Genomic DNA, 20280 nt, shown 5'->3' on the forward strand with positions numbered 1-20280 from the left:
TTCATCGCGAGGCTACAATTAACAGCGGTGTCCACGCGTATGCAGCCAGCCAGGGACAAAAAAAGTGTCCTAACTAACATGTACCATCCACGATGTATGATTGTAGTACAGCAAACGGCGGATGAGCCAATGGGCACGCTGCCACGCGTATACAGCCAGCCAGAGATAAATATAAAAAGAATCCAAACTAACGTTAACAGTACTACTATCCACGATTTCTGATTGTAGTGCAGCCAGCCGTATACAGCAAACAGCGGATGAATCAGTGGGCATGAGGCTGCCACGCGTATGCAGCCAGCCAGAGATAAAAGTCCGTATCACATCAATGTGTACTACATGGTAGGGCTGTACTTGGCTTGCTGTGGCTACGGTAGTAATTCGTGGGATAGTATTACTAGCATCAGTTCGGACAGTCCCTGGCTGCATGCGCGCGGGACGCTAATAACAGCATCGCAATAAACGTGGCCACCGCGATTTCATCATGAGCATTTGCTACACCTCCTTTATAATAGGGCACGAGCGCATCTTAATATGCATATTCGCACCTCTGTTAATTCATGGCTGATTTCCATTCCACTGAGGTACGCTTTCAAAACTTGGGAATCTTTGTCGTATGGTTCACTCACACCGACCTTTCCAGCTTGGCAAAAAAGCATCTGCCAAAGAACAACCTCTCCCCGAAGCCCTTCGTTCCACGTCCCTTGTAATGAGGGTACTCTGTTTTTTGGCACTTGGATGCCCCAATTTTGATGATCATTGGAAGTCGCTGCAGTCAGAGCAAGCCTTCGAAACCGTTAGGACCAGATTGTGCGATATCCTGGGCAGCACTATCACCATGGTAAGCTGGCCAACTCCGTGCGCGTCGCGAACTGAAGCCGACGCTGACATGCTCTCACAAAGGCGAGTATCCTCGCTATCAGTGGTGTTTTCGTCAGTACGGCCTCTCCTGTGTCATACTTCGGCTATACATCATCCATTCCCTATTATTCAATCTTTATCTCACTTATGTTTGCCATATTCGCCATGTTGACATCTGGCTCGAGCATGATACGTTGGCTACACACCGATCGGCACTGGACTCAAGAAGTAAGTTTTACTAGCATTTTCGTCATGCTGATCGCTGACCTGAATACGATTAGCAACTCAAACAAGGCGGCTACTTTGTCTGGTCCTACCTGTTGTCAATAGTCACGCCTATGTTCTTCGTTGTTTGGTCCCTGAATTGTTTCGTTTTCGGTGTGTTGCTCCGACATCTGGTGCTTTTCCTGGTCCCTCATGGATTTCACCTCCAGCGATATTGATAGCAGGCTTTTCATCTCAAAGTGTGATATGTCGCGCCCTCACTGCGCTCGGGCTGGTGACATACGTCGTCAACGTTGGGAAAATATTGATTGAAGCTATGCGGAATTATGCGACAAGTCTCGAGCACGCTGGATGTCCCCAGTAATCTACAGTTTCCATGATTTCAGTCAGGAAGAAAAAACCCTTAGACTGTCTATTTTCCAGATGTTCTTATGCTTTCCAGGTTATTACTATCCCGCACGGCAGGGCCGTCACGACCAGAGTATCCACTAATTAATATAACTCAAGCTCAATCAATGCTTCTAACATGTAACGTTCATTGAGAGGTTGAGCGACTGATTTTCATGAAGCAGTTCCTTGAAAGCAGACAAAGTCACGCTGGTGATTCTACTGTCAGTTTGGAGACGCCATTTCTCAAAATATGCAACCACCCAGTATTATCAAAAGTATGTACTACTGTGATCCACTATTACTTGGAGGGAATCTATTATCGTCACCCGACCGTCGATAGTCAGGGTTTCCAGGGAACACTTCAACCGTACCAACAATGCCTTCATATCTTCATGAGGCCAAGATGCATTGCGACCATTGCGGCGAGCTTCAAGCATACGCAAATTGGGGAGCGATAGAGCGTTGAGCAGGTCAGATAGAGGGCGCGTGAGCAAAGCGTCGTGAAGGATTGTAATTTTGTGTCCGTGAATGATTCCAAGGGTTCTTTCTGGTCGAATGCTATGCGGAGAGTTAAGGAGGAGAGGTTCGGACATGGCTGGAGTAAATGGAGGACAGCGTTCGGATGACATACGGTGATCTGGACATCAGTCAAGTGGGCCCATACAGGGCTCGATGTCAAAAAACGGCCTCATGTCAATGTTGTCTGCCGAGATCATGCTGATGAAGGAAGAGAAAGAAACTGGGACGACCTGCAGCAAGGTGATCTGAGAGGGCAGGTAGTCTATTTTAGTGGGACGAACACAGTATGTGAATGAAGAAATGACCATGATGAATGGCACAGAATGACACTCACAATCTGACCTCAGTCTGGAAAATGCCAAAAATCAATAATGAAATCGAAAACGGTGCACCGGTCCTCGTATTCTTCACGACGAACACCTACGAGTACAAAGGCAAGGCGCACAACAGGAAGTTGCGCAAGAGCGCATCGATGAACGCTAAAGTGATTGTTCTGTTGGAAAATTTGCCAAACAGTACGAGTAAGCAGAAAGACGAAAAGACACGACCTATTACATACATAGGGTCCGAGTCTATGACCCCAACGGACCAACTCTGAAGCAAAAAAAAGCCAAACAACTATCAGCACGGTGCGAAGTTGCCCGCCACCAAGTACATGAGCAATGATGAAGGAAGATAAAGAAGCTGAGACGAGCCGCAGCAAGAAGTACTACACTGAAGTACATGTCACCAAAAAAAGTAGGACTTATACGTCATTCTTGAAGACAAGACAGTCGAATCAAATAAAATCATGTGCAAACGAACGCACAACAGGCATATCCATGTCTGAAGACCCAAGCATGTTGGGACGTAATCATGACCCAGGCTCAGATTAGTGAGCATGCATTTCCCAATGCTCTGAATACTGCGGCGGAAGTTCAACTACACCATTCTCGTCTGGCATAACATCATTAGCGTCGGTATGAACGATGATTTGAGTAGGAGGTTGGTAGGTTGTTTGCGCGTTAGCTGATGACATAGACTGACTTCCAGATGACACGTGCACATCTAAGATGTCTGTACTGGGGCGCTGACGGGAATTTTGTGCCTGGTTAAAGGGTGCGGGAGGGTTATTAACTGCGACGTTGCCGGCAGAGGTAGAGGTGGATTGAGATCCGACTTGAACGGGTGGAGCAAGGTAGACAGGGTCTGTCTTCCGTGGTAATGGTGATGCTGGTCGAGCCCCCGCAGCCATATACTTGGCGGGTGTCGTACCTGACATCTGAGCGTCTCCATAGACAGCAAGTTCTGTGTTAGGGCTCATGTGCGAAGGCTGTGTCTGAGTGAGCGGTGTACGAGGATCGTTGGGTGTGAAGTTTCTGGTGGGCGGGGGTGATTGGCGGTTGTTAGCGAATGACACAGTCAAACTTCGAGTACCCCCGTGGGCGGAAGAGTCTGTGTTGGAGCTCTGGGGCGAATGTTGTATCTGGTTGAATGATGAGGGAAGGGCGCTAACTGCGAAGGTGCGGGTGGACGAATTGGTCATCTCTGACTGAGTTCCTAGGGTGGAATTAATGGGTCGGGTACGGTTGCTGGGAGTGTTTGTCTTATATAGGGAAGGGGATTGTGGTGGGTGAGGGCTGGATTTGTAATTTGGATCTGTATGCCGCTGTAGTTGACGTGGATGGCTTTTTGTAGAAGACCGAACATCTGGTAAACGAGATGCCTTCCATTTAAGCCGCAAGTATATGCTGAGGATGACCAACGCAACAAGGACGACCCCACCGCCACCCGCTGCGCCTGCAATGATAGCAACATGGTTACTTGAAGAACTACTTGATGGACTGCTTGATGGACTGCTCGATGAACTAGTTGAACTAGATGATGGTGAAGCCGTGGCTGTGTCCGTGGCTGTGATTGTGACCGCCGGCGTGCTTGGTGCGGATAACGGCGAGTTGACGCTTAGGTACGAGGAATCTGAGACCACTGGCGAGACCGGGACCCCTGTGTCCGCCGGGACCGGGCCACCTTGGCCGGTCTGGATCACCGACGCATAACCATCGTTGGTCGAGGAGCCGATGACAGGATACAGGACGTTCGTCCCTGCCCTAACATCTAAAATCGAGTTAAAAGTTCTGAGAGGTCCACATTGAGTGGGAGTCGCGACTGTCATCTTGAAAGCACAAGCAACAGAGAGACAAGAAGTGATGCATGCAAAGAAGCGAAGGAGGTGCATACTCGAAAGAGGAAGATGGTAAGGAGATACGCAGGTGTAGTCAAGTAATATCTTGAAAATCGCGACAGACTTGAGGTGAGGGGAAATTGAGTACTAGATAACACTGACTGGCGAGAATCGATGACTATATAGCACAATCAATTACATACAGTCATTCATTATGGTTATATATGAACTGAATACCATAATGAATGTGGCTGGGTAGTCGATGGTCAAATATCATGATCGTGATTTTGATTGACGCGCCGTACCGAATTCTTGGGTCTCACATTCTGTGCATCCCGATGTCATGTCAGCCCTAGCCAAGAGTGGCCTTGGGTGAATGGACGAAAGATTTGACAGTGGTGTCACCTGTGCCGCAACTTGAACGCTGGGGGGAGCGAAGATCTTGCGGATACAAGCACCCACTTCAAATGGTCTATTTTGAGCCCAAGTGACGTGTTGCCCGCCAACTTACTGTCTGCACAGGTAGCCATCGGGAAGGCAGTGTTAATGTGGGGCAAGAAGCGGTGCGGTGTGCACTGCAATAACTTGAAGCTTAAGATAGTAAAGCTCTATGTCGAAAATCTCCCACCTGCGTTAACTTTGGGGTCCAGGGTGTTTTCGTTAAAAGCCTGTCGGCAGCTATAGAGAGTTCCCGTCTTGGCTCGGCGAGACATCATCTCAGCGGCGATTCCCGTTGCTGACAGATTTCGAGGTAATGATTAAGAAATCGAAATCATCTCTATTTGACTGCCGAATACATCTGATTTCGTACAATAGTTGCCATACGATTGTGTAGTTATTTCGGCTCAAAACCCGGAACATTGTTTCGAACCTGCGGAGAAAACCCAGGATGAGCCGTGCGCGTGAGGGCGGGTGGGTCTCAGCAGCTCAAAGTGATAGTGCGATGCAAAAAGGGTGGGAAACTCGAAATGCTGTGTCGCCGCGTCACGACTTAATATAGGCTACTGGTCTTTAGTATGAGCATCAATTCCTCCTGATTCTATGGATTTCACCGATACGGTACGCTTTCACAACTTAGTAATCTTTGTCGTATGACTCACTCACACCAACCTTTCTAGTCACTTGTCGCTGTTGACAACAAAGTATCCGCCGAAGAACAACCTCTCCCCGAAGCCCTTCGTTCCATGTCCCTTGTAATGAGGGTACTCTGTTTTTTGGCACTTGGATGCCCCAATCTTCATGATCATTGGAAATCGCTTGAATCAGATCGAGCCTTCGAAACCGTTAGGACCAGAATGTGTCATATTCTGGGCAACACTATCACCACGGTAAGTTCTCCAACTCCCCGCGCGTCGCGAACTGAAGCCAACGCTGACATGCTTTCACAAAGGCAAGCCTCCTCGCTATAAGTAGTGTTTTCGTCATTATAGTCTTTCCTGCGTCATACTTCGGCTATACACCATCCGTTCCCTATTATCTACTCTTTACATCACTCATGTTTGCCATGTTTGCCATGTTGATATCTGGCTCGAGCATGATACGTTGGCTACACACCGATCGGCACTGGACTCAAGAAGTAGGTTATACTAGTATTCTCGTCATGCTGATTACACCGGCTGATCTGAATATAATCAGCAACTCAAACAAGGCGGCTACCTCGTCTGGTCCTACCTGTTGTCGATAGTCGCGCCTATGTTCTTCATTTTCTGGTCCCTGAATTGTTTCATTTTTGGTGTGTTGCTCTGTCATTTGGTGCTTTTCCTGATCCCTCATGGATTTCACCCTAGCGATGTCGATCGCAGGCTTTTCGTCTCAAAGTGAAATATGCCGAGCCGTCACTGCGCTTGGGCTGGTTGCATACGTTGTCAACGTTGGGAAAATATCGATAGAAGCTATGTACAGGTATAGGTCAGGCCTTGAGCACGCCGAATGTCGCCAGTGATGTACAGTTTCCATGTCTTAATCAGGAAGAATATACTGCCAATCTGTCCATTTCCCAGACGTTCTCATGCTTACCCCTCACAGATGAATCGTCACGACCTAAGTATCTCATTCAATTCTTACTGGCGCACATAACTTACAACCTCGATCAATGTTTCTAACATGTACCGTTCATTGCGAGGTCGAAGTTCTTTGACAGCAGTCAAAGTTACGCCGGTCAGCTTATTTCTCAAATCATGTAACCACCCAGTACTATCAGAAGTATGTACTACTGTGATCCACTACTACTTGGAGGGAAGGAGTGAGGATAACATATTCCGCTCGCTGCGCATCTGTTATCGTCACTCGACCGCCGATAGTCAAGGTCTCCAGGGAACACTTTGACCTTGCCAACAATGCCTTCATATCTTCATGAGGCCAAGATGCATTGCGGCCATTGCGGCGAGCTTCAAGCGTGCGCAAATTGGGAAGCGATAGAGCGTTGAGCAGGTCAGATAGAGGGCGCGTGAGCAAAGCGTCGTAAAGGATGCGTAAGGATTGTAATTTAGTGTGCGTGAATGATTCCAAGGATTCTGTTTGGTCGAATGCTATGCGGAGAGTTAAGGAGGAGAGGTTCGGACATAGCTGGAGTAAATGGAGGACAGCGTTCGGGTGACACACGGCGATCTGAACATCCGTCAAGTAGGCCCATACAGGGCTGAAAGAAGACAAGGGCTCGATGTCGAAAAATGGCCTCATGTCAATGAACTTGAGACTGCGTATGGTGGACGGCAGTCGCGAGATGGATTGTGCAATAGTTGGAATATCATATTTTGTCATTCCTAGTATGGCCAACTCCTGAAGTGCCGGGAGATCTGTCAAAAAAAGTTGAGTGGATTCGCCCTGGAAGGAGTGCACAGAGACGCGGAGAGATGTGATATGAGTGATGTAAGGCTGAAGAAGGCTTCGTAGTTTGGTCGAGTGGTAGCGCCCGAGTGCTAACGAGAGCGGACGTCCTCGCGAACGCTTGAGCCACGTATCATAGCAGAAAGCTGCTTGCTCCCAGTCTCTGTCGTCGGCTTCTACATACAGCCTGCACCATAATTCGGGCGTACCCACCGCAACCTCCCTCCATCGCCGGCATATTCTTGTTAACAGCATGGAGGCTTTGAGGGTTGACGGGGATAACAACAATCTAGTTTCGGGGAGACAGAATTTAAATATATGGGATAGGACTTCCGTGGGCAAGCGCCAGAGAGCCGATACGAGTCCCTTGTGCAGATTCATCGACACCGTAATCTTGTCCTTCTTTTCGACGACTTGGTGATGAAGATTTTTGACGCTATCCATCACGGCCTCCAGGCCCGAGATCTCATATAGGATTGCATCCAACTGCTGCTGGTGTTCGGCGATGATGTTGATAATGGTCTGGCCTTCGAGCCCGACGGTAGAGCGATCGGTATTGAGGATTCTGGAGTATGGAGTTTCAAGGACTGGAATCTAGTAGTCATCGTCAGTAACTCGATATACATGTCGGAATAAACCAGGAAATAGACATACGATCACTTGCGATCGTGCGATCTGGAATGAGCGATTGTTATTCTCGGCTGACAAGAATTCTGATTCAAGAAATTGGAGACTTACGATACTTTGTAGTGCTCTGATGATATCTGAAACAGACTCGGAGATGTTGAATTTTGAGTAGGCTGTCTGCATGTTGTTGGCTAAGGCGAGAAGTAAAGTTGAAGCGTCAGAGGAAGTTTGCGATGATCCATCGATGAGCTTTCAGCTGCTTTAAGGCCATAATTCCCGGACCAGTGATATATCATGGATATCTGCATCGATGATCATCGGATGGGAACTACTAAAAATACCATACCATATCATACCAATTCAAATTACAAAGTTTACAGGTGCGGCAACTCCCAGTGGTAGCATTTGACACCAAAGTTCGAACAATGACAAAAAAGGGCCAGATGGGGCTGGATTTGGTCGATGGCTTCGATGGCACTGGCAATGGTCTGGTTTGAGAGGGTATCCATGACCACCAAGTGTCCACTGTGCCTTCATATGTTAGCGCTTTAGCTTCCCGGGTGGAGATAAGTCGCGCGGAGAAGTTATCTGGCAGCAGCCAACGTGATCAGACGGGGTTCGTGACGAATGGTGAGGCTGCATGCATGCAGCGAAGGCACTAATTAATATCGCTGGCACTAAACCTACATCTTCTACAAAATCTGTTAATGGGTCCGATGACTCTTATTTTCCGGTCTTTTAACAAGCAGTCAGGTTTGTCAGACAATGAATAGAGAACAATGAGATTGAATTTATGCAAGACTGAGGGAGACTTCATAGCTGGGTTGAGTTTCGAACAAAAAAGCAACAGGTGGGTGCCAACGAGAGCAGACGTCCTTGTGTTCTCTTGAGCCATACGTCAAAGCAGAAAGCAAGTTCCCGCTGTCTTCTGAGGTCGAATGGCCGCTTCCTGACTGGAGTTTTATCCTACACTTTCGTTCCCTGTCTCCCGGAAGAAAAAGATTTATCGCCCCCTCGAAGCTGGCCTCTATCTTGTTGAAACTTGACCAGGATATGTTGACGATGGAGGAAGGTTGTCATGGGCACGCCTAGTTTGTGCTGCAGGTCAAATGGGCCAGAGATACGATATGACTGGCCTGTGCAAGGTGATGGACAGGATGACGTTTTGCTCCTGTTCGGTCAGTTATCGGTGAAGATTATTGATTTCGTCGATGACTGTTTCCAGACTTGAGATGTCATGCAAAATTGCATCTAGCTGCTGTTGGCGGTCGGTGACAATGGCACTAATGCCCTGGTCATTGGGCTCGATTACGCAGTGGTTGGGAGAAACCGGGGTGCATGGAGTTTCGACACCTGGAATCTGACAATTGGTCAATATCACATCAGATAAATCTAGATAGACAAACCATTGCTCAATTGTAACAATGATCTGCAGTGCACTGATGATATCCAAGGCCGGGGAGAGATAAGTTACGTCCTCTTTCGAGTTGACTTCTGCACGTCGTTAGTACTGGCGCGGGACTAAAGTTGATGAAGACTTGAACTCGAGGCTCAATCGAGGTTGGTGGACAATACAGGAAACTCGTTGTTTGGGTTACATTAGAGATGCAGCAAAACGGACGGTAAGACAGGGTAAGACCCACTCCCTAGAATTTAAACTCCGTGCTTCGCCTAAATTTTTCGAGATCGACTACTAGTTTGACTGGTCACTTGCCTCATTCTCAATTGAAATACGTACGTCGCAGACTGGTCATGAGTCTATGCAAGGTCGACTTGTCCTCAGATTGTCGGTAAATACAGGGGCTGAGTCAACAATTCCGAGTCATCGTTTAATGCATGCAGTAATGTCGTACTGATTCCAATGCCAACACAAGTACAGCAACGCTATAGAACGATCAAAACCGATTGGTGAGATCCCTCTGCCAGTCAAGTGCTCGAGCTGATACACACCTCCAGCACAATATAATTACAGTCAAAAGAGGCGTGCGTTTAACACGGCCGAAGCTGATCAAAAGAGGTTAATTAAGCGTTTCTTGTGCAAACATAGATCCTTCCGAGTCTAAGACGATTCAATTCGTCCGTTAGTCATCCGGTGCAGGCTGTGAGCAACGCCTCTCTAGAAATCAATATTTCAATCTATGGGACTCTAAAAATCAATCCAATAGGTCTGTCAGCAAGTATACCTCAGTCTATTGGACTCAGATGTTCGACTCTCGCTGTCTGCTGTCTAGGTACCTGATATACTGGTCGTGCCCACTAGCGCTCACTAATCAGTTCACCGGTGATTCAGAGACTCAGATATCAGTCGATATTTTGTAAGCCCAATGCTTCTTTCCGACGATACAACGTAATATATAACAGCACAAAGCAGCCTAATCACGCCAATTCATGCTGGTCTCACCGGTTTACTGATGTGCCGGAGTCCAAAAAATATCGGCCAAGCCTAGCCTGCTGTCCCAAATATTTACGCCCCGATTGTGCCGGGTTCCTTCAGATATAAGAAGGTGCATGACATGTGTGCGGGGATCCCGTTTCTTCACTGCTTACTATCGAACAAATTCAGATGGAGTACTCGGCAGTCGATATCTCAGCGGCCACGAGTCTGCAACGATTAGCGGTGCGTCGCTTTCTCAATAACATGAGAGCAAGTTAACATACATATTCCACCAGTACCTATACGGTACGTATTGTCTGAACGGCTTCTTCCTCGTTCTAACTTGAAAGCTTAGTGTCGATGACGACGTTCTGGGTAAGCTGATCCTGATCTTTTTCCGTCCGCCGTTAAACTTGTTTATGCAGACCTATGATTATGCATGTGCACTTCACGAAGAAGTAATCATTCGTTCTGTGACAATCTCAGTGTGGATACTAACAATACGTCGTTCAAAGTGGGAATTTCTGCGTCGGTCGCGCTGGACCAAAGTAAAAGCCCTTTATATCATGACACGACATCTCCCCTTTTTTCTGATCATCATGTACCTATGTCGTGCGTCGATGAACTCCGGCACGATCTTCCTGACAACAATTGACGTATTGTATTTCAGTGAACTTCGCCCCGATCGAAGACCCCAATGTATGTGGATATACAGTGGACTTACACTGATACTTACTGCACGAGTTCGCCAGAAATGCCGGATATTGATCAATGTCTACTCATGTACGTACACAGTACATGCTCCAGGGTCCCTGTCGAGTGCTGCTCTTCCTCTCACAGCTCTCAGTCAGATATCAGCCATTTGCTCTGAATGTATTTGCTTCTTCTGACATAACATATGTGCATTCCTCATCCGTTTCATCGAGGTTTTTTCATGATTAGGACATATGCGCTCTGGAACAACAATAAGATCGTACTCGTAGGCCTGCTGTCCACTGCTTTTGTGAGTCCCATTCCTTCAACGCATCCAATCTCATGGTTGCTGAATCAGCCAGGCTATGATCGTGACATCCGTCAGCATTCGTTTTGCCACCATTGCCACCTCACATGGTTTGTGACCTCACCTTCTCCTGCTACCACTCGCACATATTCACTCGCCCACTTTCACAGTTACGACTAGCGCGATCCCGGGCACTCCTAGCTGCCCCTCGAGTTCAAGCAGTGTTCTGTACTTCATGTCGTTTATTTTCTTATTTGTGTTTCAACTGGGTATGTTGCTAGGACTAGGAGGATAGATTGCAAACACGTGCTCACTGACACTCGCCCCAGTATTGATCACACTCACACTCACACGTGCCATACAGAGCTGGCGATCGACAAAGGGCCCTCTGCAAGCCATCTTGGTGAAGCATAACATATTCTACTATGTATGCGGTCTCTGTGAGTCAGGACTTTGCATGTTTCATGTTTCCGTACTCATCGGTGATGACTACTGTTCCGAAAGTTCTCTCGGCCGTCAACATCCTCGTGCCAGCGCTACTTCCAAACGTGCGTAACCCCCCTGGTACCCTTCAATATGATCGAGTCGTTGATGTTCCGCACATACAGTCCCCATACTACACCACCCTCCAAAAGTATGCACCTCCAAATTCTGTCGCTAACTCCTACTACTAATAACACCAAACCACTTACAGCTTTCAGGTATCCATCCTTGCGATCCTTGCCACGCGCATGCACCTCCATCTCTGGCATCTCGACCAACATATGCACAGCTCTGATGCCCTTATATACATTTCTATGTCCGACATGTCACCTGCAGACTGTACGGTGTAATGTCTTATCGCGTGGCTTATCCGTCGTGGGAGGAGCGAGATTTGGACTAGTAGATGACCGGTCGGGGTGGAACGCACTTGACTTATAATAATGCATTTTTGTCACATACACAAATATCATAACACGAAATAGTAGAGCTAATACGTGATCAGGGAGGCCCTGCGGGTGCATATCATGGCCATTCTCCTTGGATTCCCCTAGGTCCTCATGCATACAATCAGAAGGTATATTGGCGATATCCGCCACTGCCAAGGTAGTAATGTTACTATTCAATACGCGAGGGTGGAACGCAGACTGAATGAGTCTTGGTTTCAGTTAGACGCCTGCTCATTTCACAGCTCATGTATCATGACTCATGAACATAATATATTGAAGGGTTGGCGAAGGGTAAGCATGGGCTATAGCATAATCTCGTTATCATCATCTAGTTAACTACATAGTACGAAACAACCGTCCGAGTCTATTCAACTTAAAAAGTAAAATGAGCAACGCATAAGATCTGTCTTTAATGAGAGAGAAGGAAAAAGGGTACGGTATTCTTCTAGCTGCTGAGCCGTAGTCACTACTCCACCGCCAAAGATCAAACTCTCCAGGGGACACCGTGACCGTGCCAAAAATCCCTTGAACGCATCATGAGGCCATTCACCTACATTGCGAACCTCGACCGTGCGTAGATTGGGGAGCGTGATGATAGCGAATAGCCCGAGACTTCCGATCCAGTCCACATCCAGATTCCCGGATATGCACAAGGATCGAAGTTGGGAGTGCGACGATTTTGCCGGCGTCTCGACCGCCGACCTAAAAATTCCAACTATCGTCAGTGACGAGAGATTAGGACACAGGCGGAGCAAGCAGGGGAAGCAATCTAGTGAGTCTACCACGATCTCGAGATTCGTGAGATTGACCCATGCGAGAGGATTGAAGCCAGACAACATTTTGAGGTCAAACCACAGGTTCATTAACTTGAGAGTGTGCATGTTGGGCGGCAGTTTCGTGATAGAGAGGACGACAGAGTGGGCGATAGTTAGCACAGGAACAGAAACCGTCGTGTACATAACCAGTTCCTCGAGTCTCTGGAAGTCCGCCGCCACCACTGCACAGGAGCCGTTACCGGAGGATAAGCCAAAAGACAGACGATATCTGATTGACGTATGGCTGGAGCAGGCGTCGTACCTCCATCCCGTCGTCATCGTTGTGACACTCGGGCGCCAACGACAGCTGACGTCCTCGTGATCGCTTGAGGTAAGAGTCATAACAAAAAGCTCTCTGCTGCCAGTTACCGTGCCCGACTTCCAATCGCAGCTTGCGCCATAGACTCGACGTGTCCACAGCAACCTCCCGCCATCGTTTACATACTGCGGTCAAGACCATGGGAGCCAAATTTGGCGCGGGCGTCCAGTCTTCGTTTTCTAACATGTAGTACAGAAAAATTTCGGCTAGGATTTCCGGGGGGAAGCGCCAAAGAGCCGATGAAAATTTCTTGTGAGAATTGTGGGACTGCACAATCTTGGCCTTGTCTTCGACGAGTTGCCGGCGACGATAGCTGACACCACGTCTGTTTGAGACCTTTTTCCTGACTACATCCACCTGCTGAAGTGAATGTTTATTATTATATTCGGATGCCAACAACACCTCCAAAAGCAAGTACTAACGGGGATATGTGAGCCTGCTGATGAATTGGCGTTTGAGTGGAATGGTTGCATATTAACGCGAGAGATGTTTGGTTGTTGGAGATGCAGACTGAAAGTAGGAAGTTCTGTCGACCGTCGCATCCCTCAATACAACGCTCGGAAAACCACACGTCCACAATGAAGACGCCTTGTTATTGTAGTTTCTCACAGCAGGTCTTATGTAAAACACCAGTCATCCACATCTGGACAGTGGAGACGTTGCATTATTGCAAAGGGAGTCGGTGCGAGCGTTTGTGGAATCTGTGGCGAAAATAGCATTCAGGAAATGGCGCTCACCCGAGTCACGGCGCAGAGTGTCATTCACACCCACAGAACCAGGGCCCGAGACGATCCTGCGAGGCATAAGTTTGAATCAGTATAGATTATCAAAACATTGTGGAGATCAGGTACTAAACTAACCTTCGATATCGCACGCGTGCGCACTACATCAGACTGTGCTTCTGCTCAGCAACAGTGACAAGTGCAACCGACCACGTCGCAAAGACAATCGAAACATAACTTTGATAGGGTTTGTCCTCGTCTGGTGGCGAACTATAAACCGTAGCATCCCACTTCAAAAAAGCTTCTGGGTCCCATCGAGTGAGTCTATCGATAGGTAATCGTCAGCATGCGAAGATAGTGCCGTTACGTACTGAAGTAGGCCCTGGTCGCAATCACTGACGCAGACTACCCATGGGCGAGCTTCAGTGTACAATATACGAGTTAGCATGTGATAACAAGATGTGCGGAGTGCTCAACGAACAAAATGCAGATTATGCAGAGGCTCATCCCGGACAGAAATCGCATGTTCGAATTTCTCTTTCATAGATCGTTGCCCTTTCCTAAAAATAATGACCAAGAGAAACCCAGCTGCTAAAGGGACGTACTAGTAGACCACTATCGCAACTAAAGAGTGAAGGAAGTTATTCGCAAAGATGTGACAGGGCGGTTCACCCTATGATGTGGATCAAATCAGAGTCGTAGAAGACTCGGAGGCACTGTACGTGGGGTCCAAATGGGCACTCGGTTGGTGTACAAAAGTCTGGCGCTTCAACTAGGAATGTCGCGAGGCTGGACGGCCCTTGGAAGAGGCAGGAAGGGATAGGTAGGTTTCATTTGACTGAATCTAGAAATAGTACGGAGTTAAAAGGGACGATGCACAGCCATCCGGAAGATATAGCCATACAACGCACCCATATGCTCTTCGACCTTGCTAGCATCCTGGTAAAACCAAAACCATATGAGCATCACGCACGGACGAACTGACGATTTATTTGATCAGGCAACGTACGGTAGCTTTCGAATGAATGAGAAAGACAAGTGATACAAAAGCAGGCATCCACTAACCTCCGATGTCGCGCGCGAGTGACTAACTTTGATCAGGTTCGTCCTCAGTCTAGCAGCGAAGTTTAAAAAGGACATGCCGTACGGTGCGCAGCAGTCGTCTATACGATTTAAAGAGACGGAACATGCCTTCATGCTCATCAAGGTTGTTCGACCCTGCTAGCATCTTGGAAAGACCGAAACCCATGTGAGCATCAGTGGCTGCATCACGCACGGATGAACTAATGATTAATGTGAGTAGGCAAAGTGCAGCAGCTCTCAGATGAGTGAAGAGATAAGTAGCACAAAAACAGGTATTAGCTAACCTCCGATGTCGCGCGAGTGCACTAACTTTGTTCAGGTTCGTCCTTGCCTAGCAGCGAAGACATGTCATACGATGCACAACCATCTGGAAATTTTAAATAGATGGAACGCGTCTATATGCTCATAATCGCTCTTCGACCTTGCTAGGATCCTGGTAAGACCAAAACCCATATGAGTATCATGCACTTTGAACTGACAATTGATTTGGGTAGGCAATGTGCGGCAACTTTCGAATGAGTGAGAGACAAGTAGTACAAAAACAGGTATTGACTGCTTCCGATATCGCGCGCGAGCGCACGGACTTCGATCAGGTTTGTCCTCGTCTAGCAGTGAAGTTTAAAGAGGACATGTCATACAATGCACAGTCGTCTGAAAGATTTAAAGAGCTGAAACACGCCCATATGCCCATCATCGCTCTTCTTTCTTTCAAAAAAATCCTTGTGTTATCGTTCTTTGACCTTGCCAGGATTCTGGTAAGACCAAAACCCGTATGAGCATCATGCACGGATGAACTGACGATTGATTTGAACAGGCAAAGTGCAGCAGCTCTCGAGCGAGTGAGGGTTGAAAACTACGCACCGTCAACCTAGCATTACAGAGCACAAAGAGAACCAACCTGCGAACATATCCATTAACCGACATACTTGCCAGCCTGTTTGACGAATACAACTGTGATGGCTTCCAGCTCGATGCAGCTCGGTGCAGCAGAAAACAAATCAATTTTGACACCAATCATGACCTTGGAGGGACATGGACTATGGAAATATTCCTTGCAGGATCCTGAGGAGTACAAACATATTTCGTGCATTTCCTATTTCTCCGACGGCAAGCAAATGATCAGCGGATCAGGCGATAAGACCATTCGGCAATGGGACCTGCGAGCCGGTAAGGAGATTGAGGAGGCTCGGGAGGTTTGTGAGCATGGTATAGTATCAGTGATGATATCAAGGGATGGTCGATGGGTTGTCACTGCCAGCGATGAGGAACTCAAAGTCAGTGAGGTTCAGACGGGGATCGTGAGAACATTTCACACTGGGAGAATTACCTGCATCGACATCTCGGCGGACAGCACATTGCTAGCGAGTGGGTCATACAATTGGATAGCACGAATATGGAGCTTGCACACGGGCAAACTCGTGTCTGGTCCATTCAAGTTTAGCGATGATATTCCTGGCTTAAGAGAACTTGGACTCTCAAAAGACTCTCGGAAGCTGGCGATGGTTCAGATATCAGATCGAGCACACTTCCACTGCCTCCAGGTGTGGGACGTCCAAGCACAGAAGTTGGTTGTACAAAAATCTATCCCTAGCGTTTCGGAGTCGACTTTCCCGATCTTATGGACAACAAAACACGAAACCATTATAACCATATTCCAGGACGACCTCACTACAATACATGAGTTTGACGCATCAACGCTCAAAGCCGTCGGGGCTCCTTTCCAACACACTTATCGCATCATTAGTCTAGCACTCTCATCTGATTGTGTTCTCCTCGCCAGTTCTTCCTACGACAACACCATCAAGCTATGGACCTTCGAGTCCCGTCAGCTCCTCGCTTCATTTGACGTCGAATCCTCCAGAACTCTCGTCATCTCGCCCGATTCCTGCCAACTGGCTTACACGACCTTCCGTGACACCAAGATCTATATATGTAACATTCCAGCCGATATTCTTACTACCATTGAACTTGCAGAAGAACCGCAACCTAGTGTATGTGTTCCCTCTATATATATCATTTATAGCTAATATTCTTACAGTCCAGTAAATCTGGACGTCTATCCCATTCTGTTTTACTCGACGTACGTGGTTCTTCTCTTTCCTTCATCTTCATCACACTGTCCTTCATTACAGTCTGATGCAACACGTCGCCCCGTGCGCCGTAAACCAGTGACAATATCTGTCATGTCCCCCATCCCCCAAGCTTTACCTACCAGGGACTCACATGTTCGCCTCCGCTTTCCACGCAAACTTTTTTCCTCCTCTTCTCGCACAGACGCGGTTCGCGCCGATCAGCCTCGTAACCCCCTAGACGTATGTTTCTTTTACCTGCTTGCTTCTCACTTGACTCGACGCTTCCCTTGCAGTTCCCTGCTACATCCCCTTTACCTCATCCACTTAGGATGACACCAGATAAAAATGTGAGTGGGGACTTCCATCATTGTGTATTCGACTTATGTTCTTTTAGTCTCGATCCATACCAGCACCACCCACTATCCAATCCTCTGCCATCAGCACTTCCCCAATCCTCAAATCTCGCTTACATCGACTATCGACTTGGTGGCCCCTTCACACAGGTCCTGTGTCGCCGACCATCGTCGATGTCCCTCTCGCGCCGGGTAGACTGGTATGCATGTCTCATCCTTTCTCGTCGTGTTCTAAATCTCATACGTCCATATATAGCGGTACGCCGCAGCGGATGCTCCAAGAGATGATGATAGCCTGATACGTGACGAAGATTATGTTTCTCCTCCTCCTTCCCCCAATCCCGGACAGCATGGTCGGTTTTGTTTCTGCTTCTAAGTGAATTCGATCGCGTATCTCGTTACTGTAATCGTTGCTCGTTGTACATACGCGTTGTCCTCCCTACACTTATGTCAAATTCATCGTTATTACTCCCCCTAAAGCGCTTGAGATATCAACAGTCCCGATGGTCGTTCTTCTACAGTGGCCCGAGTCATGAAAGTGTTTTGTTTTCGAGCAAACTGCACTAAAAACAGTGCGAGGAGTTCACATGAAACTAGCGGTATCGGGAGGTCAGTCCATTCAAAAATATGAAATTTTGATCTTTCATTATCAGGGAGCATCTCAGAAACCGACCAACGTTGAAGTACCAATCCTATATCCAAATTCTGCGCTCGCTGAAACTGATGCTATTCCGAGCGTGTATTGCGTGATTTCTGTCATTGCATGTGTCCGACGATGTATGTATCACTTCACGGTACTCCTCGTCATAAAGAGCCATGAATCACTTGTGACGTATAAGAGCACAACTAGAATTCCAAGCTACTACTTTGAGAAAAGGAACAAGGGCGACGTATTCCGCTTGTTGCTCCGCAGTCATAATCACTGTACCGCCGAAAACCAGGCTCTCCAGGGGACACGCCGACCTGATCAGAAACGTCTTGAACTCTTCATGAGGCCAGGTTTTTATATTCCAAACATGAAGTACGCGTAAATTGGGGAGTGAGAGAGCATCGAACATATTCTGTAATGGTTCTCTGGAACTCCAAGAATCGCCATAAAGACGCAGAGATTGAAGCTTGGGGTGCGTGAATGGACTCAAGGACGTCTTTTGGGGGGATTTCGCGTAATTCGTCAATGAAGAGAGGTTGGGACATAGACTGAGCAGACGGAGGAATGCATATGGTTTATATACCGAGATCTCGACTTTTGTTAAGTGGGCCCATAAGGGAGTGAAGGAACATAGTTGCTTGAATGTGGTATGATTTGGAATGATGAGCTCCTGAAGTGCTGAGAAATCTTTGAATACGCATTCAGGTTGCTCGACTTGTCCAAAAAGGATATTGAGAGAAGAGATTTGATGGATGTAAGGATGGAGAAGGCTTCGTACTAGTGGGTTCCAATCATTGTAGCAGTGGAGTGCCAGCGAGATTGGATGGCCTAGGGTTCGCTTGAGCCACACGTCATAGCAAAAGGCTCGTTTTTGCCAGTCATTATGCTCCACTGCCACCCACAGCCTGCACCATAAGCTGGGCGTGCCCACAGCAACTTCTCTCCATCGTCGGCATATTCTGGTCAACAGTATGGGTGCCTGTCTTGATGCAGGCGACAAGTATCTGTCTTCCGGGAGACAGTAAACGAAAATGTAGGATAAGATTTCAGTTGGCAAGCGCCACAGAGCCAATTTAAGTCTCATGTGCGGATTCATGGACTGAATCATCTTGTTCTTCTTTTCGACGCGTTGTTGGTAAAGGTTTTGGATACCATTCATAATCGCTTCCAGGTCTGAGATCTCGTGCAGAACTGTATCTAATTGATGGTTGCGTTCAGTGTTGCGTTCAGTGATGATGGCGTTGATGCTCTGGTCTTCGAGCTCGATAGCACATTGATTAGGATTCAATAGTGCGGCTCGGGAGTACGGGGTGTCGAGGTCCAACATCTGCTATTTTTCAGATATCATATACAAATAGATCATTTGGCGTATTACAGTTGTTTGTGAATGTAGCTGAAGCGGTTGGTTATTATTCACAAAGTGACGTATTAGAACTTTTGCAAGTACTTACCAGGTTCTGTATTGCAGAAATGATGTCCGAAACCGCGGCTAGATTTGGGTTCGAGTTGACTGTCTGCATGTCGTTTGCGAGACGTTGATGAATAACTAGTAGCGATAATGTGACATTGTTTGGTTCTGTTGAATTCCAAAGCTTTGCCGCCACAGCGATGCGAACACGTGTAAGTTTAAATTTTACCATATGATATAACGAGCCCCCCGCCCCCCTAGACTCTTGATGATGGCGACGAGCAAGACTTGAGCTTCTGATATATCATGATCAACACTGGTACTAGTCTGTCTTCATATCGGCAGTACGGATGTTCTGAATCCCGTGTTTCGACCCTACTATATCCGCAGCATGCCACGGCTGCACATTTCTTGGTTTTCGAAAGAAAGGCGGGCCCGCACAAATGCCGCATTGACGCTTCCAACGAAGTTTACGCTTAATAACACTGAGGCTCTGTCCGGGGTTCCTCGAATTCAATCACTTCTCTGGCTTTCTCCCATCAATGTCCGACTGTGTTTCAGCTATCATTATGTGATCTTGCAGAATAATGCGGGTGAGCACTGGATGGCGTAAATACTAGCAGGGGCTTGACTACGTACGTTCCAACTTGAGCTCTTTTATCTTGCAGTCTAACTATCCGTTTACAGGTAATTATACATTGTTGAATCGATTAAGATGAGCACTGACGATCACACTCCGAATTTCTTACCCACTGGCAAGGCTCCACCTTCCAGAGATGACGTTTGCGTGAGGTGTGAGTCGGGACGGTAAGTTCCCTACTTCTGCACCAAACATTCGCGACTTACATCTGCTCTAGCCATATGCGGCTGCTACTATGCACCGCCATTGGCTCTTTGCTAACGAGATACGATAGGACCTCGTTTAGTTTCAGACCTAGAAGCGAATTGTT

At 47.5% G+C, this 20280-nt stretch overlaps 9 protein-coding genes across 9 annotated transcripts; 4 read left to right on the forward strand and 5 right to left on the reverse strand.

Moving 5' to 3' along the window:
• The first annotated feature begins 343 nt into the window (after nucleotides 1–343).
• Nucleotides 344–1778, forward strand: F5891DRAFT_1050412 (uncharacterized protein). The gene is made up of 5 exons (XM_041362447.1): nucleotides 344–581; nucleotides 641–838; nucleotides 901–1086; nucleotides 1140–1236; nucleotides 1293–1778. The coding sequence occupies exons 1-5, from the start codon at nucleotides 558–560 to the stop codon at nucleotides 1445–1447; spliced, it is 660 nt and encodes a 219-aa protein (XP_041222684.1). The 5' UTR covers nucleotides 344–557; the 3' UTR covers nucleotides 1448–1778.
• A 1058-nt stretch (nucleotides 1779–2836) lies between these two features.
• Nucleotides 2837–3349, reverse strand: F5891DRAFT_1050415 (uncharacterized protein; the record flags this gene model as incomplete). The annotated part of the gene is made up of 1 exon (XM_041362448.1): nucleotides 2837–3349. A coding segment is annotated over one exon (486 nt), but the record flags the coding sequence as incomplete, so codon positions are not given.
• Nucleotides 3350–3465: 116 nt separating this feature from the next.
• F5891DRAFT_1050417 (uncharacterized protein) lies at nucleotides 3466–3871 on the reverse strand. Its single transcript, XM_041362449.1, is given in 2 exon segments — nucleotides 3466–3832; nucleotides 3845–3871. 1 exon segment carries the CDS (start codon nucleotides 3787–3789, stop codon nucleotides 3532–3534), a length of 258 nt encoding a protein of 85 aa, XP_041222686.1. The 5' UTR covers nucleotides 3790–3832; nucleotides 3845–3871; the 3' UTR covers nucleotides 3466–3531.
• Nucleotides 3872–5015: 1144 nt separating this feature from the next.
• F5891DRAFT_1280243 (uncharacterized protein) lies at nucleotides 5016–6150 on the forward strand. Its single transcript, XM_041370403.1, has 5 exons — nucleotides 5016–5212; nucleotides 5272–5481; nucleotides 5544–5729; nucleotides 5789–5885; nucleotides 5941–6150. The coding sequence occupies exons 1-5, from the start codon at nucleotides 5195–5197 to the stop codon at nucleotides 6093–6095; spliced, it is 666 nt and encodes a 221-aa protein (XP_041222687.1). The 5' UTR covers nucleotides 5016–5194; the 3' UTR covers nucleotides 6096–6150.
• A 199-nt stretch (nucleotides 6151–6349) lies between these two features.
• On the reverse strand, nucleotides 6350–7957 carry F5891DRAFT_1149805 (uncharacterized protein; the record flags this gene model as incomplete). Its single annotated transcript, XM_041365110.1, has 3 exons — nucleotides 7718–7957; nucleotides 7634–7654; nucleotides 6350–7573 (listed from the first exon to the last, which is right to left on the reverse strand). The coding sequence occupies exons 1-3, from the start codon at nucleotides 7787–7789 to the stop codon at nucleotides 6350–6352; spliced, it is 1317 nt and encodes a 438-aa protein (XP_041222688.1). The 5' UTR covers nucleotides 7790–7957.
• A 2074-nt stretch (nucleotides 7958–10031) lies between these two features.
• On the forward strand, nucleotides 10032–11967 carry F5891DRAFT_546814 (uncharacterized protein). The gene is made up of 16 exons (XM_041372196.1): nucleotides 10032–10110; nucleotides 10170–10223; nucleotides 10277–10286; nucleotides 10336–10355; nucleotides 10406–10438; nucleotides 10496–10592; nucleotides 10651–10679; nucleotides 10733–10763; nucleotides 10821–10853; nucleotides 10907–10983; nucleotides 11036–11090; nucleotides 11151–11249; nucleotides 11310–11420; nucleotides 11485–11528; nucleotides 11589–11614; nucleotides 11675–11967. The coding sequence occupies exons 2-16, from the start codon at nucleotides 10170–10172 to the stop codon at nucleotides 11811–11813; spliced, it is 858 nt and encodes a 285-aa protein (XP_041222689.1). The 5' UTR covers nucleotides 10032–10110; the 3' UTR covers nucleotides 11814–11967.
• A 488-nt stretch (nucleotides 11968–12455) lies between these two features.
• On the reverse strand, nucleotides 12456–15195 carry F5891DRAFT_982916 (uncharacterized protein; the record flags this gene model as incomplete). The annotated part of the gene is made up of 11 exons (XM_041377270.1): nucleotides 12456–12611; nucleotides 12692–12886; nucleotides 12987–13390; nucleotides 13781–13836; nucleotides 13976–14089; nucleotides 14137–14185; nucleotides 14677–14704; nucleotides 14775–14779; nucleotides 14831–14852; nucleotides 14913–15028; nucleotides 15159–15195. The coding sequence occupies 11 exons, from the start codon at nucleotides 15193–15195 to the stop codon at nucleotides 12456–12458; spliced, it is 1182 nt and encodes a 393-aa protein (XP_041222690.1).
• Nucleotides 15196–15697: 502 nt separating this feature from the next.
• Nucleotides 15698–17158, forward strand: F5891DRAFT_547007 (quinon protein alcohol dehydrogenase-like superfamily). Its single transcript, XM_041372197.1, has 3 exons — nucleotides 15698–16839; nucleotides 16887–16928; nucleotides 17018–17158. Exons 1-3 carry the CDS (start codon nucleotides 15805–15807, stop codon nucleotides 17018–17020), a joined length of 1080 nt encoding a protein of 359 aa, XP_041222691.1. The 5' UTR covers nucleotides 15698–15804; the 3' UTR covers nucleotides 17021–17158.
• Nucleotides 17159–17945: 787 nt separating this feature from the next.
• Nucleotides 17946–19498, reverse strand: F5891DRAFT_547129 (uncharacterized protein). The gene is made up of 2 exons (XM_041372198.1): nucleotides 19374–19498; nucleotides 17946–19315 (listed from the first exon to the last, which is right to left on the reverse strand). The coding sequence occupies exon 2, from the start codon at nucleotides 19247–19249 to the stop codon at nucleotides 18095–18097; it is 1155 nt and encodes a 384-aa protein (XP_041222692.1). The 5' UTR covers nucleotides 19250–19315; nucleotides 19374–19498; the 3' UTR covers nucleotides 17946–18094.
• Between the last annotated feature and the right edge of the window lie 782 nt (nucleotides 19499–20280).

The sequence above is a fragment of the Suillus fuscotomentosus genome (assembly GCF_016647785.1).
Source record: "Suillus fuscotomentosus strain FC203 chromosome Unknown F5891scaffold_49, whole genome shotgun sequence".
In the NCBI taxonomy this organism is placed as follows: Eukaryota; Fungi; Basidiomycota; class Agaricomycetes; order Boletales; family Suillaceae; genus Suillus; species Suillus fuscotomentosus.

Coding starts and splice junctions, on each gene's coding strand:
- F5891DRAFT_1050412 (XM_041362447.1), top strand. CDS start 558: ATGGCTGATTTCCATTCCACTGAG. Junction 1,087..1,139: donor ATCGGCACTGGACTCAAGAA/GTAAGTTTTACT, acceptor GAATACGATTAG/CAACTCAAACAAGGCGGCTA. Junction 1,237..1,292: donor CCTGAATTGTTTCGTTTTCG/GTGTGTTGCTCC, acceptor TTTCACCTCCAG/CGATATTGATAGCAGGCTTT.
- F5891DRAFT_547129 (XM_041372198.1), bottom strand. CDS start 19,249: ATGTTGGACCTCGACACCCCGTACTCCCGAGCCGCACTATTGAATCCT.
- F5891DRAFT_546814 (XM_041372196.1), top strand. CDS start 10,170: ATGGAGTACTCGGCAGTCGATATCTCAGCGGCCACGAGTCTGCAACGA. Junction 10,854..10,906: donor ATCAGCCATTTGCTCTGAAT/GTATTTGCTTCT, acceptor CGTTTCATCGAG/GTTTTTTCATGATTAGGACA. Junction 11,250..11,309: donor CTTATTTGTGTTTCAACTGG/GTATGTTGCTAG, acceptor CACTCGCCCCAG/TATTGATCACACTCACACTC.
- F5891DRAFT_1280243 (XM_041370403.1), top strand. Junction 5,730..5,788: donor ATCGGCACTGGACTCAAGAA/GTAGGTTATACT, acceptor GAATATAATCAG/CAACTCAAACAAGGCGGCTA. Junction 5,886..5,940: donor CCTGAATTGTTTCATTTTTG/GTGTGTTGCTCT, acceptor ATTTCACCCTAG/CGATGTCGATCGCAGGCTTT.
- F5891DRAFT_1050417 (XM_041362449.1), bottom strand. CDS start 3,789: ATGTTGCTATCATTGCAGGCGCAGCGGGTGGCGGTGGGGTCGTCCTTG.
- F5891DRAFT_547007 (XM_041372197.1), top strand. CDS start 15,805: ATGGCTTCCAGCTCGATGCAGCTCGGTGCAGCAGAAAACAAATCAATT. Junction 16,840..16,886: donor CAGAAGAACCGCAACCTAGT/GTATGTGTTCCC, acceptor ATATTCTTACAG/TCCAGTAAATCTGGACGTCT.